The sequence below is a fragment of the Euwallacea similis genome, chromosome 13 (genome assembly GCF_039881205.1).
Source record: "Euwallacea similis isolate ESF13 chromosome 13, ESF131.1, whole genome shotgun sequence".
NCBI lineage: Eukaryota > Metazoa > Arthropoda > Insecta > Coleoptera > Curculionidae > Euwallacea > Euwallacea similis.
Window position 1 is genome coordinate 1,874,763 of NC_089621.1, and position 20,902 is coordinate 1,895,664.

Consider the following 20,902-nt stretch of genomic DNA (forward strand, 5'->3'; position numbering starts at 1 on the left):
CACATACTCGTCCTTCCATAGTATTTGTGCAGATTCATCCGCATAACATAAGGAAGCAATAATATGTACGGAACACCCTGTAGCGCGCATTTGACCTATTAGACGCATTCAGAATATTTCAGACTAATGGGACCCCTTACGTTAAATCTGCAAAATGGTGAAAGAAAGGCCTTACTAGCAACCAATCCTATGGGTGCAGGTAACGTGGACTTTATGGTTAAACTGAGGGACGATCCAATCAGAACTGAGAACGTCAAATTTCTTCAGGTTAATCTCGACATATGAAAGCATCCCTTGAGAGGGCGAAATGATGAATGAATGTATCAGAATTTGAATTTAATTCCGGATGCCAGTTAGAGATTTCTGGGGACTAATTCGGTTAAATATTAAATTTGAGTATCTGATGGAATGGCTTAACCCATGAATTTCAATTAGGAGTCATTGACTCGTGTGATTACCGGCCACCAGGAGCAGGTAAAACGAGTCTTAGCGCTTACCTGACTTAACCTTGACTTATGGAAGCAGCCCCTTAAAGGGCAAAATGATAAAATTAGTAGATAAGAATTTGAATTGAATTCGGGATGGGAGTTAGAGATATCAGGTAATTTTGGGGAATAATTGTGTTAAATACTGAATTTCAATATCTAATGGCATGGCCCAAATCATGAATTCTAAGTCAAGGGACTCATTGACTCATGTCATGACCAGTCACTAATTCTGTAGGAGTCGGTTAAATGAGTCTTACCGCTAATCTGAACTAACCTGATTTAACCAGAACTAACCTTGACGTACATATGAAGAGAGCACGAGAACAACGATGAGAGTCCATTTTTAAGGCAAAGTGAGACTTTTGCGGTTTCTTATAGTCTTTCATATTCTTCATCTTTTGGCTACAAAGTAAATGGAAATTATAACAGTCACTGGAAAATTCCGTCTTTGGATTAGGCGTACCTGCAGAAAACGATGGACGTCTACGCGTGACGCGAAAGATTGATGTCTGATGCTCATGAAGATGAGTCTCGATGCTCAGAAAGCTAGCAGGTGATGGAATCATTATCCTGTTCTATTATTATTGCATTTAATTAGAGCGTCGCCCATGTGCGTGTTGTTTACAGCATCAGTTTATGCGTATTGCACCATAGAAGAAGAAACAAAAAAAACTCATTGGATCTTACCATCGCCTGGAAACATGTCAAGCAAAGGACGGAGGCATTTTCAGCATCTGCTGCGTTAAGTAACCTGTGGATCGAATTAAGAAGGTATTCACAATTTTTCGTTTTTAAAAGATTTTTTTACTTCCTAATAACTACAGAATTAAAAAAAAAAGAGTATGGTAAGATTCCACTTTTCACGAACTTTTCAACGAGTCCACACACAACATATTACTATGATAAAAAAAATAAGGTAAATTTTTTATTTAAACTTCGCGGGCACTATAACATTATGAAATTATTATTTTTTGTAGTATGGCAGCACTGTTTGTGACATCTACGTCAAGTCTCATGTCAATATATTAATTTGCTCCAGAAATACACGTGTTTTTGTAAACATACAAAAGTGATTTTCACTATGCCTGATTTTGTTGAGCAAAGAATTTGCATTAAATTTTATTTATAGAATGAATATTCTGCCGCTGAAACGTTGATGCCACAAATTTTGGTGATACGGCTATGTCTCAGAAAAATGTTTACAAGTGGAACGAAAACTTTAAAAAAGACCGAGAAAAAGTCCAAGACGGACAGCGCCCCGGACGACCATCAACATCTACCGATGAAAGCTATGTTAAAAAAAAAATCGGTTGACAATTAGAGACCTTGTTGATGCTGCGGGCATTTTATTTAGATCAACCCTAACCATTATAGTAGATGTTTTGTGTCCCAAACGTGTCAAATCTTAAATAGTCCTAAAACACTTTTTTTTTGGAAAAAAAGCATCGCGTTGAAATCTATTAAATAATGATTTCTGACTACCAGGACATCATTAAATGCATTATTAGGGGAAATGAGACTTGCATCTATCCATACAATATTAAACAACTGATCAACCGAACGAATATCGCTCAAGAGGTGAACCAAGACCCAAAAGACCGCGCCAAAGTCGCTCAAAAATCAAAATCATGATGACAGTTTTCTCGATTATTGCAATGTTGTACATTATGAATTTCTTTCGTCAGGCCAAATTGTAAACTGGAAATATTATTTGAGCGTTATGCGTCGCTTGCGTGAAACTATTTGCCTTAAGATGCCATGATAGGCTCACAATTCTTGGTTTTCGCACCACAATAAATAATGCACCGTCCCATACTGCACTGGATCTTCCAGAACATTTTGCCAAAAACTACCCATATCGTTCCACAACCACCGTATTCGTCCGATTTAGAACTGTTAGACTTTTAGCTGTTCAATAAGCTCAAAAGACCGCTCCGGGAACACCCCGGAGCTTATAAAATAGTTTAGAGTTTTGTTCGATTTACTCAAAAAGTATTAATTTTTGATACTTATGATGTATATCCTATTTATTCAGTTTTTTCCTGCCAATCGAATGGTGCAAAAATAATTGTAGAGTGCTATTTGAAAAAAATGCCTTTTTCGAATTAAAAAATTCTATATTTCTTTTTTTTTTTAAACTTTTTCAAACATTTTTCTTAATTTTTTAATTGTCTATAAAAATATTTTAATTTTCTAGTAATTTAAAATTTACTTCATCAATTTATGTCAGATAGTTTTATAAATATGTAATGGAATTTTAGTAAAGCTCTACAAGTGTCGGAAAAATCGTGAAAATTAAAATAAATCAAAAACAATTGAGAATCACTACTATGTAGTACTATGAAACTTATGTTTATTTTCAATTAAAAAAAAAAAATTTCATTAAAACAACTGTCATGTTCCGTTTAAAAAAACGAAGTAAGGGTTAGTTTCCGGTATAACCGGAAGTCATATCAGGTTGAAGATATTTTTACATTGTCAAATTTTTTCCACAAAACAAAAGTACATTAAAGTTATAATTTTCTATATACGGATAGTGTCGACTCCTAAAGACGGGCCCTGTATTGGATCGTTTGCTAAATTGGACCACCACTATATGTCAAATTGTAGTTTTTATTTTTATGAGTTGGCAGCACCACACGATTAGGAACAACTTTATCTTGGTCGGCCATTTTATTTTTTTACTGAAACTGACGCGACAGTGTGCTATTTGCAAAACACTATTTTCGAATATTCTAACTTAATTTTTAGTGTTTTGTTCCAAAGCCGTAGCAGAGTTAATGGTAAGCTTTCAGTGTTTATATTTATCATTTTCATTCATTTTCTATCTATAATACAATTTACTGCAGTGACACAAATGTCGGTTGTTATAGGTTATGTTGTTGTATTTTTTATTTTATTTTGACATTGTGAAGTTTGGTAAATTGGACATCAGGTGGCTAGCGAAAATGGATTGGTCCAACTGATGCAAATGGTTTTCTTTAAAAATGACGGAGAATAAGTATCGTAAGTGGAAACCTGCAGACTTGCAAAATACAACACAACACATAATTATAAAAATGAAAGTATTAATCTGAAGGAATGCGCAAAATTGCACAAAGTTTTTAAAACCACCATAAAAAGACATTTGAATAAGGGCGATACAAGCGAAAATGCAGAAATAAATAAAGAAAAGCGGAGCGTTTTCAAAGAATTTGAAAATATTATAGTTAAGAACATATTCAAGTTGGAATAATATGTGATCGGCTTAACAATTATAGATGTTCCCAGATTAGCTTATCAAATTGCCGAGAAGGATTCTATTCCTCTATTTTAACCACGTAAAAGAAATGGCAAGTAAATCTTGGTATTGCGCTTTTATGAACGATATAACAATAAAGATAAAACCAGCCCTAAAATCTCAGAAAAAAAGGTAAATAAAATAGAAGAAACAGATCGATTTGTAAAATGGAAAATAGCGGGTAGCAAAATACGAAAAAAATACGTATAAAGAAGTGTAGGAAAATGATAAAGGAAAGCACGACTGAACAATCAGAGTACGAAAAGAAATCTTCATTTTAGATGATTCAGAGAGTTGTGTTTCAGAAGACCAACAGAATGAATATGCCAAAAGTAAATTTAATTATATTGACAACAAAGGACCTAAAGTGGATTGTTACAGTATGTACGTTGTCATGACTGGAATCATGAAACTTGCACCAGCAATCCCGACATATGCGATAATGATTTTTCTTAATTTTACGACTTATACTTGCCACCGCTAATTTTTAACTATATACTACTGTTATCCCAATATATTTTTTAAGAAACACATTAACTTTTTTGCTTTGCTTGTATCAAAGTCCAGTGGTCTTCCCTGTGGTCCAATAAATACGACTGGTCGGCTAATTTAGAACAGAGTTTTGATCTTAAATTTTGTTTATTAGCGAGAAATATGATAATGATACATATAATTAGTTTCTGCTTGATGTTAGGTTCTGAATTAAAAATGATAAATTATTCTTTACAAGAAAAAATTGATTTGATATTTCTAATTGGAGAATGCAAAGGAAGTTCTTTCTTAGCTTCATTTGTGGCCACCAAGATCGCCCGATTTTAGTTGCATGGACTTCTTTTTGTGGAGATATATTAAAGATATAGTTTATCGAGAACCACCGAAAACGAAAGAAAATATGAAAATTCGAATTCGGAATGCTTTCAGAGAAATCATACCAGAGATATTATTAAAAGTTAAATTGTATTTACAAAAACGTATCAAACTTTGCATCCAACACAATGGTCGCCATTTCAAATTTATATTTTGAAAGATTCAACAATTTTCCACAATTTCATTTTCGCAAAAGATTGGCAAAACTGATCATTTTCTAACCTTGGACTGATTGTAGGTTTTTATGTTTTTGTGTATGTAAATGTTTTTTCCCCGTAATTTAAGGAGTAAAGCAATAATACACGCAGTTTTTATAAAATCCATTTAGTTTTTCTCGTCGCCGATGATGAAATCGGACTATCCCGTGGGTATCTCGAACCAACCGATAAATAAATAGCCGATAGATAATCGATCGCAAAAAATCGGCCGATATTTTAATCGCTCGTATGCGCCTAATCTTAAAGACCCCCGGTGATTTTGGGAAATAATTCGATTAAATTTTAAATTCCGATATCTGGTCGAAGAGCTCTTTGGTAGCTTTCTGATGGAAATGGGCTAAACCTGTAGCAGCCCAAGTTTCACTATGCAAACAAAGCTCTATGTGTTAAGTGATGTTGGGCTTTAAACTTCTGAGCCCTTTTTGAAATATTGACGCTATAAATTACTCTAAACAAAGCTTATTCGCATTACGGTAATCGGAAACGATGCTTACGGAGATGTTTACACTACTCGTGTCGTATTTGTCGATAAAACGGAACGAAGAAGAGCTGCTGTTGAGTACCTACATCGGTAATATTTATTTTATACATATATTAAACATTTCTATGTATATGCCTTACTTTGATGTGCTCGATTATTGAAAACATCAAAAGATGATAACGGGATTAGCGTAATCCGCAGCTCTTTGTCGGCGAGATATCGATAACTCGTTTGATATATAGATCCTTGGGATGCGCCGCTACAATCCCATAATACACGTTAGTTCTGGTGACTATTGATCATGACGATTCACAAACATTTGAAATTTAAAGAGAAATTATCACAACGGATATTGAAACGTTGCAACAAACTGCTTCGAAAACTGAAGGGCATTTGCGGCTTCCTGACAGCAAACAAGTTCATCAAGCTTTTTCTGAGAAAAGGCGGCTTCGGTTTTATTGGACTTTAATGTTTCCCCGGCTGTGGACAAGGTAGGGTCCAATAAAGGCATCTCTTTCAATTGGTTTCCCGAAGTCCAGTGTTTATTTCCGACCATGAACAGGAATTTTATGGGGGTATTTACCACGGCAGCCATGCCCAACATCTTACTCTTAGCTGAAGACGTCTTGCCTGAGGTACTTTTGTGCGGGTCCAATAAATCGCCGGTGCCGAACTGGCAATAAAAGGTGCGGGACTTTCATAGAAAATTGAAATGTTACTTTTCGTCCATGGGAACAAAAAATTTGGACGGTTTCGAGATCTCGACGTATTTGTTACTTTCACTCCATAAATGGCTTTTATAACGGCATTTTGATCACGTAAATCTGGTTCGTAAAGAGATTAACTCAGCCCTGGGATAAGAAAATTTCGGAGTAATTAAGAAATGGGATTAGGATTTGCTTATTTTCACAGACACGATTTCCCTAAGTTTGCACTGCATGATCAGGACCATAAAACATGGCATTAAACCAAATTTTAATTTTCTTGATGACAAGGCAAGTAATGCTTCTCAGATTGCTCAATGCAATTTTAATCAGGGGAACCGCCCGATTTAAGGCCTCTAGAGCTTCGCTGTCCATAATTTATGCCTTTAGGAACTAGACGTCGCTGAAAAGCAAATATTGGGCCACAAATAATAAAAGAATCACAGTATTTAGGTCTGGCAGAGGCCCGGGATATACATATGTAATTTAAACCCTGTACACAAAGTGTGAAACGCTTAATACGTAAATATTTTATTATTTACATATGATACACAGCGTTGTTTGTTTTTTGTTCCGTGGACGAGATAAAGCGTTACACTAAGGTAACATGGGTCTAGGACATGGAAAATTGGTATTAAATATGTTGAAAAACAGTTCACAGAAATGAGACACTCAGCTCGTTTGTTCTCCCATTTCAGGCATCACATGAAGTTTGTTTATATATTTTTATTTACTTCATTTTTCTTTAGTTTTCTTGTATGACAACAATTTTAAACTTTGCACCTCCCAAATTCAAGTTCCGAAAGTTACTCTCTGGTGTAAAAAAACATCGATTTGTGGCTTGAAAAAACTAAAAATATGAGCTCAATTCTTCATTTAGTTCGAAATTATGAAAAATTAAAAATGCATAAATAAAAAGCTATTTGGCGGGAGGAAAGTTTCTATATCCACCTTCAGAATGCTGAACACATCAAATATATCATCACTTAATCCAAAGCTTTTAGCGCTAGTTGGTAACAAATTACATGCGAACCATATGATTCTTTATTTTTATCTTAACAAAAATTTGTTTCTCACATCGACTTCTAAACCATTATTACAACACAGAAAATCCTCATTTAATGAGAGGCCATCCCTTTCAACATCAATTTTCAATTAATGTGTGCCGGCGAAAGTGAATGGGAAATAGCACTTGAGCTTCTTGCGAAACGACTTAATTTTTAATTTTAGAGGATGTTTCTTTCGCCTTTAGTTTATACAAGACAGCGTTGCTGCTCATTACAATAAGAGAGTCCTTAAATATGAATTTTCCACGTCGATGAATTGGTCGGGGTAGTGAACAACTGTGGCCACCGCGAAGTCCGGACTTAAACCCATTAAACTTTTTTTGGAGATTTTTGAAGTCATTACGAAATTTCTCTTGATTGCTTTGAGAGTTTGTACGCTCCTATGTGTGTGTGATCTAGAAGCTTAACACCCAGAAGAGGTTATGCGAGAGATTTAAATAAAACAGATTACCAAAAGCATTTTCCAAGTTATAAAAGATGTGGATTAGAAAAATACGCCAAATCATAAATTATATTTTGCCTTTTTCGACATACATACGGAATATATGTTAATTTAAAGAATTGCGCCGCCTGATAACAATTCATAATTCTTATATTGACGTCCCTGTTAAGATTGTTTAAACCGTAGCAAGGCTTTTTGCCTTGATAATCATCTTGACTACATAAACCGTGATCCCTACCTAAACAGAAACGGGGATTATCAAGTCACATTATGTATACGTTAGTTTCGAGGATTCTAAACTAACACTTTGTTGATGGCTCAGAAGAATAACTCAGCCGTCATCACTCTGTTGAAGTTTTTATATTATTTAAACCGACTATACAAATATTGAGTATAAAAATAAATACTAGATACGTAATAAAAATCATGTGAATACTAGGCAGGATGTACCTAGCCAGTCCTGGAAGGAATTGTCTTGTTGCAATTATGCTTCTAATGCTCTGAAGGTGGTCAGCCGTTGTCGGCTTTCTTGGAACATCTAGTAACAATACAAAAGTTAGTAAATGAGCTTGGTTAAATAACATTCTGATGCTTACTTGCACTGGTTCTTATCCCAAAAAGTTCCAGTAGTGCATTGTTGCTTCTGTGCCCTTTTACATTCACAAGAACAAGTCGTTTCGTTCCAAGAAAACTTCCCTGCAGGCTTCCTATTCATGCAGTCAGTTTTATCGCGCTTTAAAACAACTCTTAATGATGACTTTAATTCCACCTTAAATTAATTAAACAAACCTCGTTGGAACAACGACAACTACAGCTTTGCTTGTGGTATTTTTGTGGCAAGTTGCAGTCCTTTTCAGTGATTCTGCACCGACATTTACATTTGATGTGGATGGGGATCACTACTGTGGAACACTGGGACGTTCCTTCTGATGTTAGCATCATAACTGAGACCGATGTGTTTTGGGTTTCAACTGCCATACATTCTTGGTTGTTCGAACAAAAGCCAGAGCATCTTTTGGTTAGGACTTTGTTATAAATGATCTGCATGTAAAAGAAAGGGAGAATTGATTATGAGTTTGAAAACTGAACCTTTATGGCTGGTATTGTTCAGGGGAAATTACAGTATTGAATTTGAAGGTGACTTCCTTTGAAATTAAGGTCAAGCTTTGCAACAGTAAAATCAATTAATTTAAATCATATGTCGACGGTGAGGTGAATTTTGCGGCCCACTACTCTTGAAATTTCCGAGAAGTCGAACATCCAAATTTCCAGGTGTTAGTTTCCACTTAAATTGGCTAAGCATTTGTATGTTTATTTCTAATTTTGTCTGCGCAAACTCTCTATTGACACCATTATTCGTATCAACTTGTGACTCAAACCTAATGTTAATCTCTGCGAGGCATATAACCATCCTTTTCTCGTGCACGCTGTTACGTGACAACAAAAAGTATAACGTACGTGTCAAATGCGTTCAGAACCTACTCAATTAAACAAAGACAGTGGTTACAAATGAAAGTTTTAACAAGCCAAAAACAGCATTTGCCCTGGATTTTCTTCATTGCCACTTTTGCAGGTCTTCTTATCAATTCATTATCCAAAAAAATGCTGTAATTGCTAGAGCCTCTTAAGGGAACCTCTACCACTTTCACAACATCACTCAGAAGTCCTCATTTTATGATGCGCAGATGATACAGCAAAGATGATAATGATATACTTGCCTTGCCGCTCGTGGGAATAAGGTCCACGATTATAGGTCGAGGTTTGCATTTGACTCTCGACGCTGTCTTCTTTAATGATTTGGATTTACACCCTTCTGAAACACAGAATTTTAATGAGGCAACTGGTTGGCGGCTATAGGAATATTATCAAAGCAACGCACAAGTGTTAGGTTTGGCGTAGTAGTGATTAATATAAAATTCGTGGACAAAAATGTTTGACTTTACCCTTATTACCTTCTACGGGATCGACTATGTAAGATTCTCGTAGATTCACCTCTGAAACAATAGAAAATTTATCACCGTGAGCTGAGTTAGTTTCTGGTTCGCTCTAAACAGATCGAAAGACGTTAATTAATCAAATTTGCGTCTTTAAATTTCCTCAGAACTCACCGTGTTTCCCCTCAATAATTGCTCGTGAGTGGCGCGGCGAATAAATATTTTCTCCTTGAGGTTCATGAGGATAATGATTCATACCTGGTAATCTGTTCCCGTTCGTAAATTCACTCATACCGTACATTTTCACTCGAGAGGGTGTCGGTACCTTAATTTCCGCCTTTTGGTACTCCAGAAATATATTGATATTACTTTGAGGATCTCGCCGCACTCTCTCGTTCATGCACTTTTCGTAGCAATACCCGTTTTGCGCACTTTTTACCATCGCGGTAAACCACCCTAAGAAGAGCAACAAACTTGCCGATTTCGGATGCATCCTAACGAGGTGCTCGTTCGTTCGATGTGTGTGATTAACTGTGCTGATTAAATCCACAAAAAAAGATGGATCCAGACAGTAGCGTGTAGGCTAATGAGGTAAGGAGCCACTTTCAAATCAATTTTGTTTATTATTGTTTACATTGGAACCTCCAAAACCGCGGATACTATCCACATGCAAAGGAGTTGCTTTCGGAGGTCTAACACTCTAGAGATTTCTGCATAGTAATTTCAAGCAGTCAAGTTATCGGTGATTTTGTTAATCTCAGGATCGCAGTATATCAAATGCTAATAAGGACGTCTGATGAAGTCGAAATCCTGGATTTTGTCAGACAAATGCTGGTCTAGCACTCCCATAGTCTTAGCAGTGTTTCCAAATAAACGAACATATACAACGTCTGTGCACTTGGTAATACCTATTATGATTGAGGGTGTTCCTTGAAGGAGTTAATGGACAGAAATTTCGGCAATGGCAAGTGCTATCAATTATTTTTTGGAGGTGAGACTTGGCATTAATCATAGTGGGAATTACTGGAGAAAGTATATTTTTAACCTTGTTTCGCGTGCCTTTATATAAAAAGAAATAAATAGGGTTTATATTTAGGTTCGAGTACTCGAAAATTACGAGTTTTATGCATATACAGACGGTGAAAATTCCTAATGTGTTACTAAAAATTTAAGAAATTTCACAAATAGACGAGCAAGCTTAAAATAGAGATTGATGAACTAAAATTTCACAAATTAAAGATAAAATATCAAATTTTAGTTTAGAATGATTCATTTGCTCTATTTTTGCGCTCAAGTGGCGGTCCACACAGAAATGGCAAAAACGACTGAAAATTTCGCATGTGAGTCAACAGATATTTCACCAATGAGTCAACACATATTTACGATCTTAAAAAATGAAAAAAACGATCCCAATTCAGCTTCTTCAGACTGATTGCGATGATTCATTTAACTACTCTTTAAGGCAATTGCTCCTTGGGTTCCCGAGATCCAAGAGCACAAAATTTGAAAAGCGACAAGCACTTGGACATTCTCAAGAAAATTTCGATATCTTTGAGGAGCAGTTTTCCAATCTAATCGACTGCCATGGATCGTACGTTGAACTTGGGTAGCTCTTCCGTGTCTCATCTAAAGGTCCTGCGGCTCCGGCAGTGCAGTTTCAGGCTCTTCCATTTTAGAACGGTGTTGGTGTCAATGAGGGCAAAAGTTCTCCCAAGGACTTTAAAAATATCGAAAATATCCACCAAAGGTATGATTAGCTTCGCATAGAGCGCCAGCTTATCGACCGGCGACATCTACATCCCTTGTCGGGCAATTCGGCCCTTCGGCCCTTTCGAGTCTAAAACGCCACCCTTATCGATCCCTTTTCCAGTTCTCGTCAACGCGCAAAAGCTGCAAGTTTCCATCGATTGATGTCTTTCATTAGACGAAAGCTTTTCCGCGATTAGTCAGAGCTTTTCCGCGAGCCCCAACCATGGGCACCTCAAAGCGAAATCGATTGTGTGAGAAATGATCTTTTAGGGGGGTTTCGGCAAAGAAATCATGGCTTTCGCCAACAGTTCCTCACTGAAAACACCTACAGCCTTAGAGCAGCTCTTGGAAGAGATCAATTTCCAGAGGACTAAGGAGATGAGACAGCTGTTGAAGGATGGTAAGACCAGAAGTAGGAATGTTCGGTTTTTTTAAAGTTTCATTAACGATTACCGACAATGCCAGAATTGTGTGAATTCGGGTGGCTGTTCCAGATTCCGGGTTCGTGATGCTGCAAGGGACAACCTACTGGACCGACTTGTTCGTGCGACATTTCCTTTTCCAGAACGACTCCACGATCGACTGTGATGACCTGCTCTTCTTCGTTCGCAAGAAGCACGTGAAAGGGTCACCTAGGTATCTGCCTAAATTTGAGGTAACGCATTCCTGGAAGCTACAAAGCCCTGAGCGTTAGAGCAAACGTTGCCTTATTATTGTCCTTTAACATTGTAAATTTTACTGCCACGCTAAAGTAATAAATTTCACGCAGTTTTCTAAATAAAGAAAGTATTTACTATGGAGATTACGTTTTAATCTACTTATGTATATCTCCTTTTTAATGCAAATATTGTAAATGTGAGTACAACTTTCGTTTTGGTGCAAGGATATCTTTAACTTTCCCAGAATGCTTCAAACAGCTTCGGCAATTAAAATCGGAGTTTATTTTAGCGACCGATACTGCAGAGCAGTAAAAATTTTCCGGAATTGTAGACCAAGCCCCTTTTTTGCAGACTGAAGTAGACGTTTTCCGGAAGGACAGCAAGAAGCTCCCCATAGGGGACCCCGACATCGACTGGGAGGAAACTGTATACCTCAACCTTATCATCCATCAATTCGAGTATACCCTCACCTTAGCAATTTGCACCAGGACTAGTCCTAAAGAGCTGCAGGTCCTGAAAAGACACTCGCAGGTATTTAATGCCACTTCGATGCTCCCCATGAATGAGCCAGTTTCTGGTCTTCTCAGAAAGTGTATGCGTCCCCGAGCAGACGGAGGATGGACACCAAAGGGGATGTAGAGGAAATTACCTATCCCCACATCTGCTTCATGGTAGATAACTTCGACGAGGTGTTTCAAGACATTTTAGTGAGGGATGGAGAGATGGTGTGCGTGGAGTTGGTGGCCTCGGACAAACTGGGCACCGTTCAAGGGGTGATCTTCCTGGGGTCCATCAGATATGACGCCTTGAAGAAAGTTTACGATTCAAGGGTTCGTATGCTCATCAGCATCTTATATCCGCATTTACTTTCCGTCGGAATTACCATGGATCCGCATAAGCCAGTGTTATGATAATGAGCAACGCCATACGCTGTTTTATTAATATTTTTGCTCTGACTGTGATTTCATAACATAGCGAACGTCATTATCAGCGGAGCTTGAAACTGTGCAGACGTCTAATTTTAATTGGCGAATTATACTGGGTGTCTGGAAATAACATCGAAATATTTTGGGAGATGACTCTAGAGATTAAAATATTTTAAAAAAGGTCCTGTCAACATATCCGAAAAATTGCTTTTCAAAGGGCCTAGAACGCCTTAAAAGGGGATTTCTAAAGATGGGTTTTTCGCAATATTTTCGAAACAGTTTGCGCTAAAATTGTGGAATTCGGTATATTTTAATAAGGTAGAATGGGATTTTTTTGTGCTAATAATTGCTTATTTTAGTCAGGTCACATACAGGGGGTCTCCTATGTAAATTTCTTAATTTTTGAAATCAAATTATTGAATCGCAAATATTTTTAAGAAAAAGAGGTCCTCTTATTTCATCTCGTTAAGATAGATTGTGTTCCAGAAAAATGAGTTTTTATGAACAGATGCATGTTTACACGGACATTGAAATGCTTTTTAATAAACATAGTAGACATACATACTTGTAATAGAAACATTTTTTATTGGTCAGCAATGACCAGACTAATATTATTAAGGATTTATCACTTATTCACAACAATTGTTGAAAATGGCCTCCGTTTATCTCTGTGCATCCTCCAATTCTTTTCTTCACAAAAGATCTCACTCTGTCAAAAACACCAGGCTTATTTTTGATATAATCATAAGCAGGAAATACACGCCGCTGCAATTCCTCTATAGTGCCAATCGGGACAGCATAGATCAATTTCTTCAAGTATTTCCACAGAAAGTAATCTAGGAGACTTAAATCTGGGCAACGCGGTGGTCAATACACTGATCCAACACGTCTTATCAATCGTCTTGGATAAAACTAGCTCAAATATTCTCTTACATTGAGAGAGAAATAAGGTGGAGCCCCATCTTGCATAGAAAACATGCCATATGTCAATTGATATAGTACATCTTCCATTAAGTTCAGTAAATCGTTTTCTAAAAAGTTTAAATACTGTTATTCATTTAAACTGTTGAGAAGATTTTCAATATTTATTTGGAATAAGTGATAAATCTTTAATAATATTAATTTTGTTATTGCTGGTTAATAAAAATATTCCTATTATAAGGATGCCTACTATGTTTATTAAGATGAATTTCAATGTCCATGTAATCGTTTATCTGTTCATAAAAACTCATTTTTCAGGAAAACAATCTATATCAACGAGATGAAGTAAGAGGACCTTTTTTCCTTAAAAATATTTGCGATTCAGTAATTGGATTTCAAAAATTAAGAAATATTACAAACGTTTACGTAGGAGACCCTTTGTGTGAAACTTCTGATTAAAATTTGCAATTATTAACACACAAAAAATCCCCTTCTACCTTATTAAAGTATGTTGAATTTCATAATTTTAGCGTAAACCGTTGCGAAAAAAACATCTTTAGGGTTCTCCCTTTAAGGGGTTCTAGCTCCTTTAAGAAGCAATTTTTGGGGTATGTTTACGAAAACTTTTTTTATTATTTTAATCTCTAGAATCACCTCCCAAAATATTTCCATGTTATTTCCGGACACCTTGTATAGCGAGTAATTTTGCAGCAATCGAGCCTGGGCACAAAAATGGCACAAAGAATGACCTTTGGCCTGTTTTCCAATGTAACGGCGCAACGCTGTGAATTCGTCAGGATGAAGGGCCCTCAAGGAAAAGGGCATGCTGAGATGGCGGTTACCAAGCCCAAAGGGTCTGGGGTGGAAACGCCCACTTCTGAGCCTGGGTTCTGCGCTACTGATATGTGGGGGGACTCTGATTGGGAGGCAAACATACACCCAAATCTCTCTATGTGCCACAAATTAATGTCCACTTTCAGGACGACCAGGAGGACTATTATGTGTACAGATCTCAAAGAAGACTTAGCGATCCTAGCGCTAATATAAACAATTTTGTCCGAGGAGGGTGGAGGACGAAACTGGACGTCAAAGCTAGATCTGAGAGCGAGGGCTTGGACAATTGGGATAATGGAGTTAGCGAAATTGAAGCAGGGGACTTGAGAGACGGTATGTGTTTAACCCATCACCCCCACAACAATGTTATAGGTCACTGCATGAAGAAGCATGTTAAGTTAATTCCAAATGCATGATAACTATAATACATAAGCATTTATTGCCTTAAAAAATCTGAAGGGACAATGAACAGAATGAGAGTAGAAGCAGGACCTATTGGCATATCACACCCTGATTTAGATGATTATTCAGTAGAACATGTACTTAGCTCTCACTAAGAAGGTCCAAAACGATTTCGACCTTCTTGGTAATCTCCACTCCCATCTCTCTATAAACAGTTTTGCTTGTTGTAGGCCAGACCGGTCCTGCTTCTACCTCCAAATCCGGCTGTTGCGGCTGCTTTCGAAGAAGAAAACGAGGATCCATAATCCTACTTGAATTGTACGAAAGACAGCCCTGCACCGACCCCTCGAATTGCGCCCTCAGGGCACCGTTAGGCCCCCCCGAAAATAAATGCACTTGCACCCCCCACGTTAACAACCTGCTGAACCAATCAGAGTATGAGGTGGGTAAAGAGAAGACTAAGAAGAAGCGAAAGCAGTTGAAGGTGGTTAAGAATTCCAAGGAGAAATCTGGAAAGTATAGTTCCGAGTTTGAGTTCGCGGATGACGCTATTAGTCTGAATAGTGAGAGTGTGGAGGAGAGGCCTCCGAGTCGGGCTTCAGTGAAGAGCAATACTTCAATTGAGAAGAGCACTACGGAGAGTCCGTATGTTACAGTTAACGGAAAAGAGGAGCTACCATGTGTGCATGAAATCTCAAAATTGAGCATATCCAATGAGAACCGCAATAATAGTGAAGAGAAAATTGATGAAAGTAACAAACCTGTGGTTGACAACAAACATGACGACAACGATAACAATAAGAAGAGTAATTTTGATGGCAACTACAATAGACTGACCGTGAAGAGCATTTATAGCTACTGCACTCTGCCTAAAAACATAAAGAAACTGGCAATAAATAAAACTGGACATAAAACCAGTAGGAATATCGTACCCCCGAAACGGGTCACCCCCGATGGTACCAGCATTTATTATTGGTGCGACATCAATAAGAAGCACTTAAATGGTGAGGTTTCAGGGTGGATTTGATCACTGATAGGTGTGGTACTTGGGAGGATCAAATAAATGATTTTTTCCAGAACTGGGAGACTGCGCTTATAACCCATTGTGGACCATGAGGGGCTTTACGCAGACTTTTCACTTTTGGAAGGAGAACAAGAGGGCGCAAAGCGTACCACTAAATGCCTTTTTGACTTATGTCACGTTGCCTTGGTGGAGTATAGCTAAAGGTATTGATTTTAGGGCTATATGTCTTGTTGAGTATTATTTGATGAACTTTTCCAGATATTTTGGATCACAGAGAGGGGCCGATATTGACGTTTTAGTGTACCGAAATCAACGAACAGTTTCATGAAGATCGCAAAGTTTGCATGGGCTCAATCTTATGGAATGACGAGTATGAGGGCTTTAAAGAAGCGTGTTCAAAATTTTGCATAAATAAAACATTTTTGTATTTGGTACTGTGGTTATTTTTATATAACTTTTTTAATTTTTTTGAAGTTTCATGATTTGTTTCATGACTTTATGGTGGTTGTGTAGTTTTATTATTGCCGTTATCTCAATATTATCCGAGATAGCAGCATCATCTCAGGTCCAAATTAATTATGACATAGAAAATAATATTATGGTGAAGAAAATATTTTGCATTTTTGTTAATCCAGTTGATACAAAAAACATTAAAGAATCCAATTACCCACCACAACATCAAATTTAAGTTAACCTCCAAGATAATGCAATTTTCTTGATGCGATGGCGAATGACATTGCACGTGTCTAGTTATAAAATGTGTCGAAATTTCCTGTTTTACATGATGTTTTAAACATAAACGAACTTAATTAGCCACCACAGTACCAGATCTAAGTTAATGTCAAGTTTTAAGTGTTACTTTCTTTCGAAAATGTATCTATCAGCGGTTGTAAAAGCGTAATCTGATTTTTTATAGTTCAGGCCTTTAGGCTGTGATCTGTATTTATAATAAAACAAATTTTCTTAGATTTGCACTGTTTTATTACGTCTTCAATGTTGCAACAACATAAACACAACCAATCTGTGTCAGTTCTAAACACAGAGGGGCCAATATTAGCGCTTTAATATGTCGAAATCAATGAATAATTTCATAGGGATTTTTGTATTAGGACGGAAGTTTGCACGGCTTTAATCCCGTTAATAATGCAATGAGGTGCTCGTGAAAGCTTAAAATGTTTATGTTTTAATTAACTACTATAAAGGGAACTTTATTGAATTTGGCGATTGCACTAAATTCAATAAATAAACAACAACCACTAGGTTGTTTTTTGTTTTTGATAATATATTCATATTTTATATAAAACTTTTTAACATTATGGCTATGAATTTTTACTCTTCTCATCATTAAAATGTTAGAGATGAGAATACGCGCATTACACATTTCTTGATATTATGGTGAACGACAAACTGGTCTTAACTATAAAAAGGGTTGAAAATCTCCTAATTTGAAAGATGTTTTAGGCATAAACGAAATTAATTAGTCACCAGAGTACCAAATCTCAAATAACGACAAATTTTACATTATCAATTTACATGCTTCGAAGATGCTTCTACACATTAGAGGTAAAAGCGAACTTGAACTATAACTTTGTTTACAGTTTAAGGAATAACGAAGCCAAACTCTACTAGATTTACTACATCTATTTATCCCCCAGTCTTGTGACAAAAATTGATAACAAACTATTCTGTTCTAAATTAGTGAATATCAATAATTGGATTAAAGTTATACGACCGGTCAGTAATCTGAATAAAAACAACAAGTTCTCTACATATATATGTTGATATGAAAGGTCAATGATAACATGAAATTTAAAGGAATAAGTCAGTTGTGCTGGGATTTTGCTGAATTCATAAAATCAGTTCTTATAATAAATTGAACATGTTAAAGTGCCTTTTATTTCTCGGCTTTTGCTGCTGCGCTGTCTTAGGGAAGTGTCCAAGGGTGCCGAGTATCTATCACTCTAAAGTTGACAAATCACGAGGGGACCATGGATATCGCATCAAAATCAATGAAAATCCTGAAAAATACACATCTGGGAAATTATATACTCGTACGTGTCCATAACTTCCTATAATACGCTCCAGCGCAATTCAGACTTTTACAGTGTATCTAATGGGACCAAGCAACTTGGACAGACAAATTCAACACTTCCAGCGATTTACTATAAATGTGGAATCAAGCGAACACCCTGAAGATATTTCTCCTCAAAAGGTGGGCAGTTTTCAACTTTATGGGGACAATCACACCGCTTTCAACGAAGAATGCGTGAATACTATTTCTGAGAAAAGTGCCCAACCCAAGACTGAGGTATTTTTCATGTGGGCTTCACCACCTCCTGGGTCTGGCTGTGTGACATTTAGGTAAAAATCACTCTTCACATCTTCATTATTAAACATAAATGACCAGGGCGATGGTCTTGGAAGACGAATACCATTGGTATGCCGATGACGGTGGTTTGAGCAAGACATTCTGCGAACGAACTGAGAAAGACATTAAGTATGATGAAAATGACTGTTGTGCTTGCGAAGAGGCCAAATATAGTGTAAGTGAACTTTAGACCAAGATAAATTGCATATAAAACTCAAAATATTTTCCAGCTTACCTTCGAAGGGATTTGGTCCCAGAAAACCCACCCCAAAGATTACCCTACCCTGCTCTGGTTAACGCACTTCTCGGACGTGATTGGAGCTTCCCACGAGAGGAATTTCACCTTCTGGGGAGAGGGCCAAATAGCCACTGAAGGCTTTAGAAGTTTGGCGGAATGGGGCTCAGTGAGGATGATGGAAACCGAGCTTAGGGCAAAGGCAAAGTATTTGAGAACCATAATCAAAGCTGCAGGTTTGTGGCATCCTAATGTGAACACCAACACCTCTACCAACTTCAAGGTGGATAGGAGGCATCATTTAGTGTCTCTAGCCTCTATGTTTGGTGGGTATAGCTCTAATACTTGTATGAAACTGGCTGAAAGTTGGTATATAGGCCCGTCTCCCGACTGGATTGTTGGCCTGAATGGGTTCAATTTGTGCCTCAAAAACTGTTCTTGGATGCCTGAAATTAATATCGATTTGTTCCCTTATGACGCTGGGACTGATAGTGGAATCACCTATATGGTACAAAATCTTTAAGATAATCATAGTATTGTATTCTAGGTAAACTGTTTTAGTCTCCCAATACGGAAACTAATCCCAGGGAGAGAATATATCGCATTACTACCACTTATCCTGAAGACCCCAGGGCTCCATTTTACGACCCCTCAAAGAAAGAAATGGCCCCATTGGCAAGGCTGTACTTAAGAAGGGAGAAAGTTATCCCTAAGCAGTGCGACGAAAGCTTCTTAAATGCCCAGTTGGATGTGAGCGAGAACACCGAAGATACCATTAGACGTAAGCCCCTTCGAAGATTCAATTTTATTCCTAAAATATATAATTTCCAGCTGAGTGTGCGGTAACAAACTACACATCTTGGAGCGATTGCTCAGTAACTTGTGGTAAAGGACTGCGAATGAGAACGCGGGAGTACTTACTCCCCCAAAAAGCGCAAATGTTCCAATGTAACAGACAACTGGTTTCTAAAGAGATGTGTGTGGCTACTGTGGCCGAATGTGATAAGTAAATTTTCTCTTACCTGCCTCAACCTCATATCGAAACTCATCGCCGTATTAGCACTAGAACCGAGGATGAATCCATAGAAGAAGAAGTGCCCTTAGAGACTTTGGACCCTGCAGCAGGTGGAGTTTGCTCGACAAGTCCTTGGGGGGCCTGGTCCGCTTGCTCTGAGAGCTGTGGAATGGGGTTCAAAATGAGGAGCAGATTCTTCGTAGATAACATGGGAATGAAGAAATGTCCCCACATTACTACTGGTGCGCAATAAATGTCAATTTGATTCTTGATAATAAGGATTTAAACAGTGGAGAAAGAGAAATGTATGGGACCTCCGTGCTCCACTAAAGGCATCGAAGTTAAAGACCCGATGTGCCCCACTACCGAATGGAGTGATTGGAGTCCTTGCAGTGCGTCTTGCGGAAAAGGAGTGAAATTCCGCCAGAGGCTGCTTTTGGTGGTCCCAGAATTGCAGCAAAAGTGCCAGAGCAGGGTTGAACTCATCCAGCAGGCGCCTTGCATGGATACACCTGATTGCACCTTTGATATGGCTACTGCTAAAGGTTTCTGAAGCATCTTGTTATCTGAAAATAGTCCCTTTATTTTTGTGTAATAGTGATTTGTATGCAATCCAGCGACCAAGGACCTTGCCAAGGCTATTACTCAAGATGGCACTTCGACACGGACAAATTAACCTGCATTCAGTTCATCTATGGGGGCTGTAGAGGCAATCAGAACAATTTCCTTACTTTTCAGGAATGCATGAACACTTGTTCTGTAGTCAAAGGTATATATAGGCCCTTACCATTCTAGAAAGTTCTTCTCATTAAATATAACAAATTAGATGCTCTTTCCGGGAGAGCTCCCTCGCTTGCTCCACCGTCAACAGCTGACTCCCAGCCTCGCCCTCAAAGTAACCCGAATCTTCAACACTCGAGACTGGAGACCTTTCAAAATGCGGTGGATTGCATGGTGACGCCATGGAGTCCATGGACTGCATGCAGTGTCACTTGCGGTCAGGGTGTTGAGGAGAGGTTTAGGATGATCAAGCGTCTTCCTCTTCATGGAGGGCAAGCTTGCCCTACTAACTTGAGAAAGAAGAGAAGGTGCTATGGGCCTGTTGCTTGTTATTAGGGAGTATATCAATACTCCCTGAAATTCCAATATCAATTTGAATTTTGATGGGGAGTTTATAGGTTTATGAAGGTATCAAATTTAATGTTATGATGATACATTATCTATTTGATAAACGATACATTATATTAATTGTATAAATTATATTAATAAACATAATTTTTATGAAGAA

The 20,902-nt window shown here is 37.6% G+C and overlaps 3 protein-coding genes across 10 annotated transcripts; 2 read left to right on the forward strand and 1 right to left on the reverse strand.

The window, feature by feature from the left end:
- Window positions 1–7,891: 7,891 nt before the first annotated feature.
- Window positions 7,892–10,770, reverse strand: LOC136413320 (balbiani ring protein 3-like). 7 transcript variants are annotated; one of them, XM_066396825.1, is made up of 6 exons: window positions 9,740–10,770; window positions 9,500–9,541; window positions 9,266–9,360; window positions 8,337–8,588; window positions 8,144–8,280; window positions 7,892–8,085 (listed from the first exon to the last, which is right to left on the reverse strand). In XM_066396825.1, the coding sequence occupies exons 1-6, from the start codon at window positions 9,972–9,974 to the stop codon at window positions 8,058–8,060; spliced, it is 789 nt and encodes a 262-aa protein (XP_066252922.1). In that variant the 5' UTR covers window positions 9,975–10,770; the 3' UTR covers window positions 7,892–8,057. The 7 variants fall into 7 exon arrangements, with proteins under 7 accessions (XP_066252922.1, XP_066252921.1, XP_066252920.1 ...); XM_066396824.1 differs by having other exon boundaries at window positions 9,266–9,357; window positions 9,491–9,541; XM_066396823.1 differs by having other exon boundaries at window positions 9,491–9,541.
- Window positions 10,771–11,414: 644 nt separating this feature from the next.
- Window positions 11,415–16,534, forward strand: LOC136413310 (uncharacterized protein KIAA0930 homolog). 2 transcript variants are annotated; one of them, XM_066396800.1, is made up of 9 exons: window positions 11,415–11,630; window positions 11,725–11,885; window positions 12,241–12,420; window positions 12,477–12,719; window positions 14,448–14,663; window positions 14,717–14,903; window positions 15,203–15,976; window positions 16,050–16,199; window positions 16,255–16,534. In XM_066396800.1, exons 1-9 carry the CDS (start codon window positions 11,522–11,524, stop codon window positions 16,293–16,295), a joined length of 2,061 nt encoding a protein of 686 aa, XP_066252897.1. In that variant the 5' UTR covers window positions 11,415–11,521; the 3' UTR covers window positions 16,296–16,534. The 2 variants fall into 2 exon arrangements, with proteins under 2 accessions (XP_066252897.1, XP_066252898.1); XM_066396801.1 differs by lacking the exon at window positions 15,203–15,976 and having other exon boundaries at window positions 16,255–16,532.
- Window positions 16,535–17,836: 1,302 nt separating this feature from the next.
- fat-spondin (extracellular matrix protein f-spondin) lies at window positions 17,837–20,902 on the forward strand. The gene is made up of 11 exons (XM_066396799.1): window positions 17,837–18,047; window positions 18,102–18,357; window positions 18,404–18,539; window positions 18,595–18,925; window positions 18,977–19,107; window positions 19,161–19,380; window positions 19,431–19,605; window positions 19,660–19,856; window positions 19,905–20,159; window positions 20,213–20,383; window positions 20,441–20,902. The coding sequence occupies exons 1-11, from the start codon at window positions 17,876–17,878 to the stop codon at window positions 20,728–20,730; spliced, it is 2,334 nt and encodes a 777-aa protein (XP_066252896.1). The 5' UTR covers window positions 17,837–17,875; the 3' UTR covers window positions 20,731–20,902.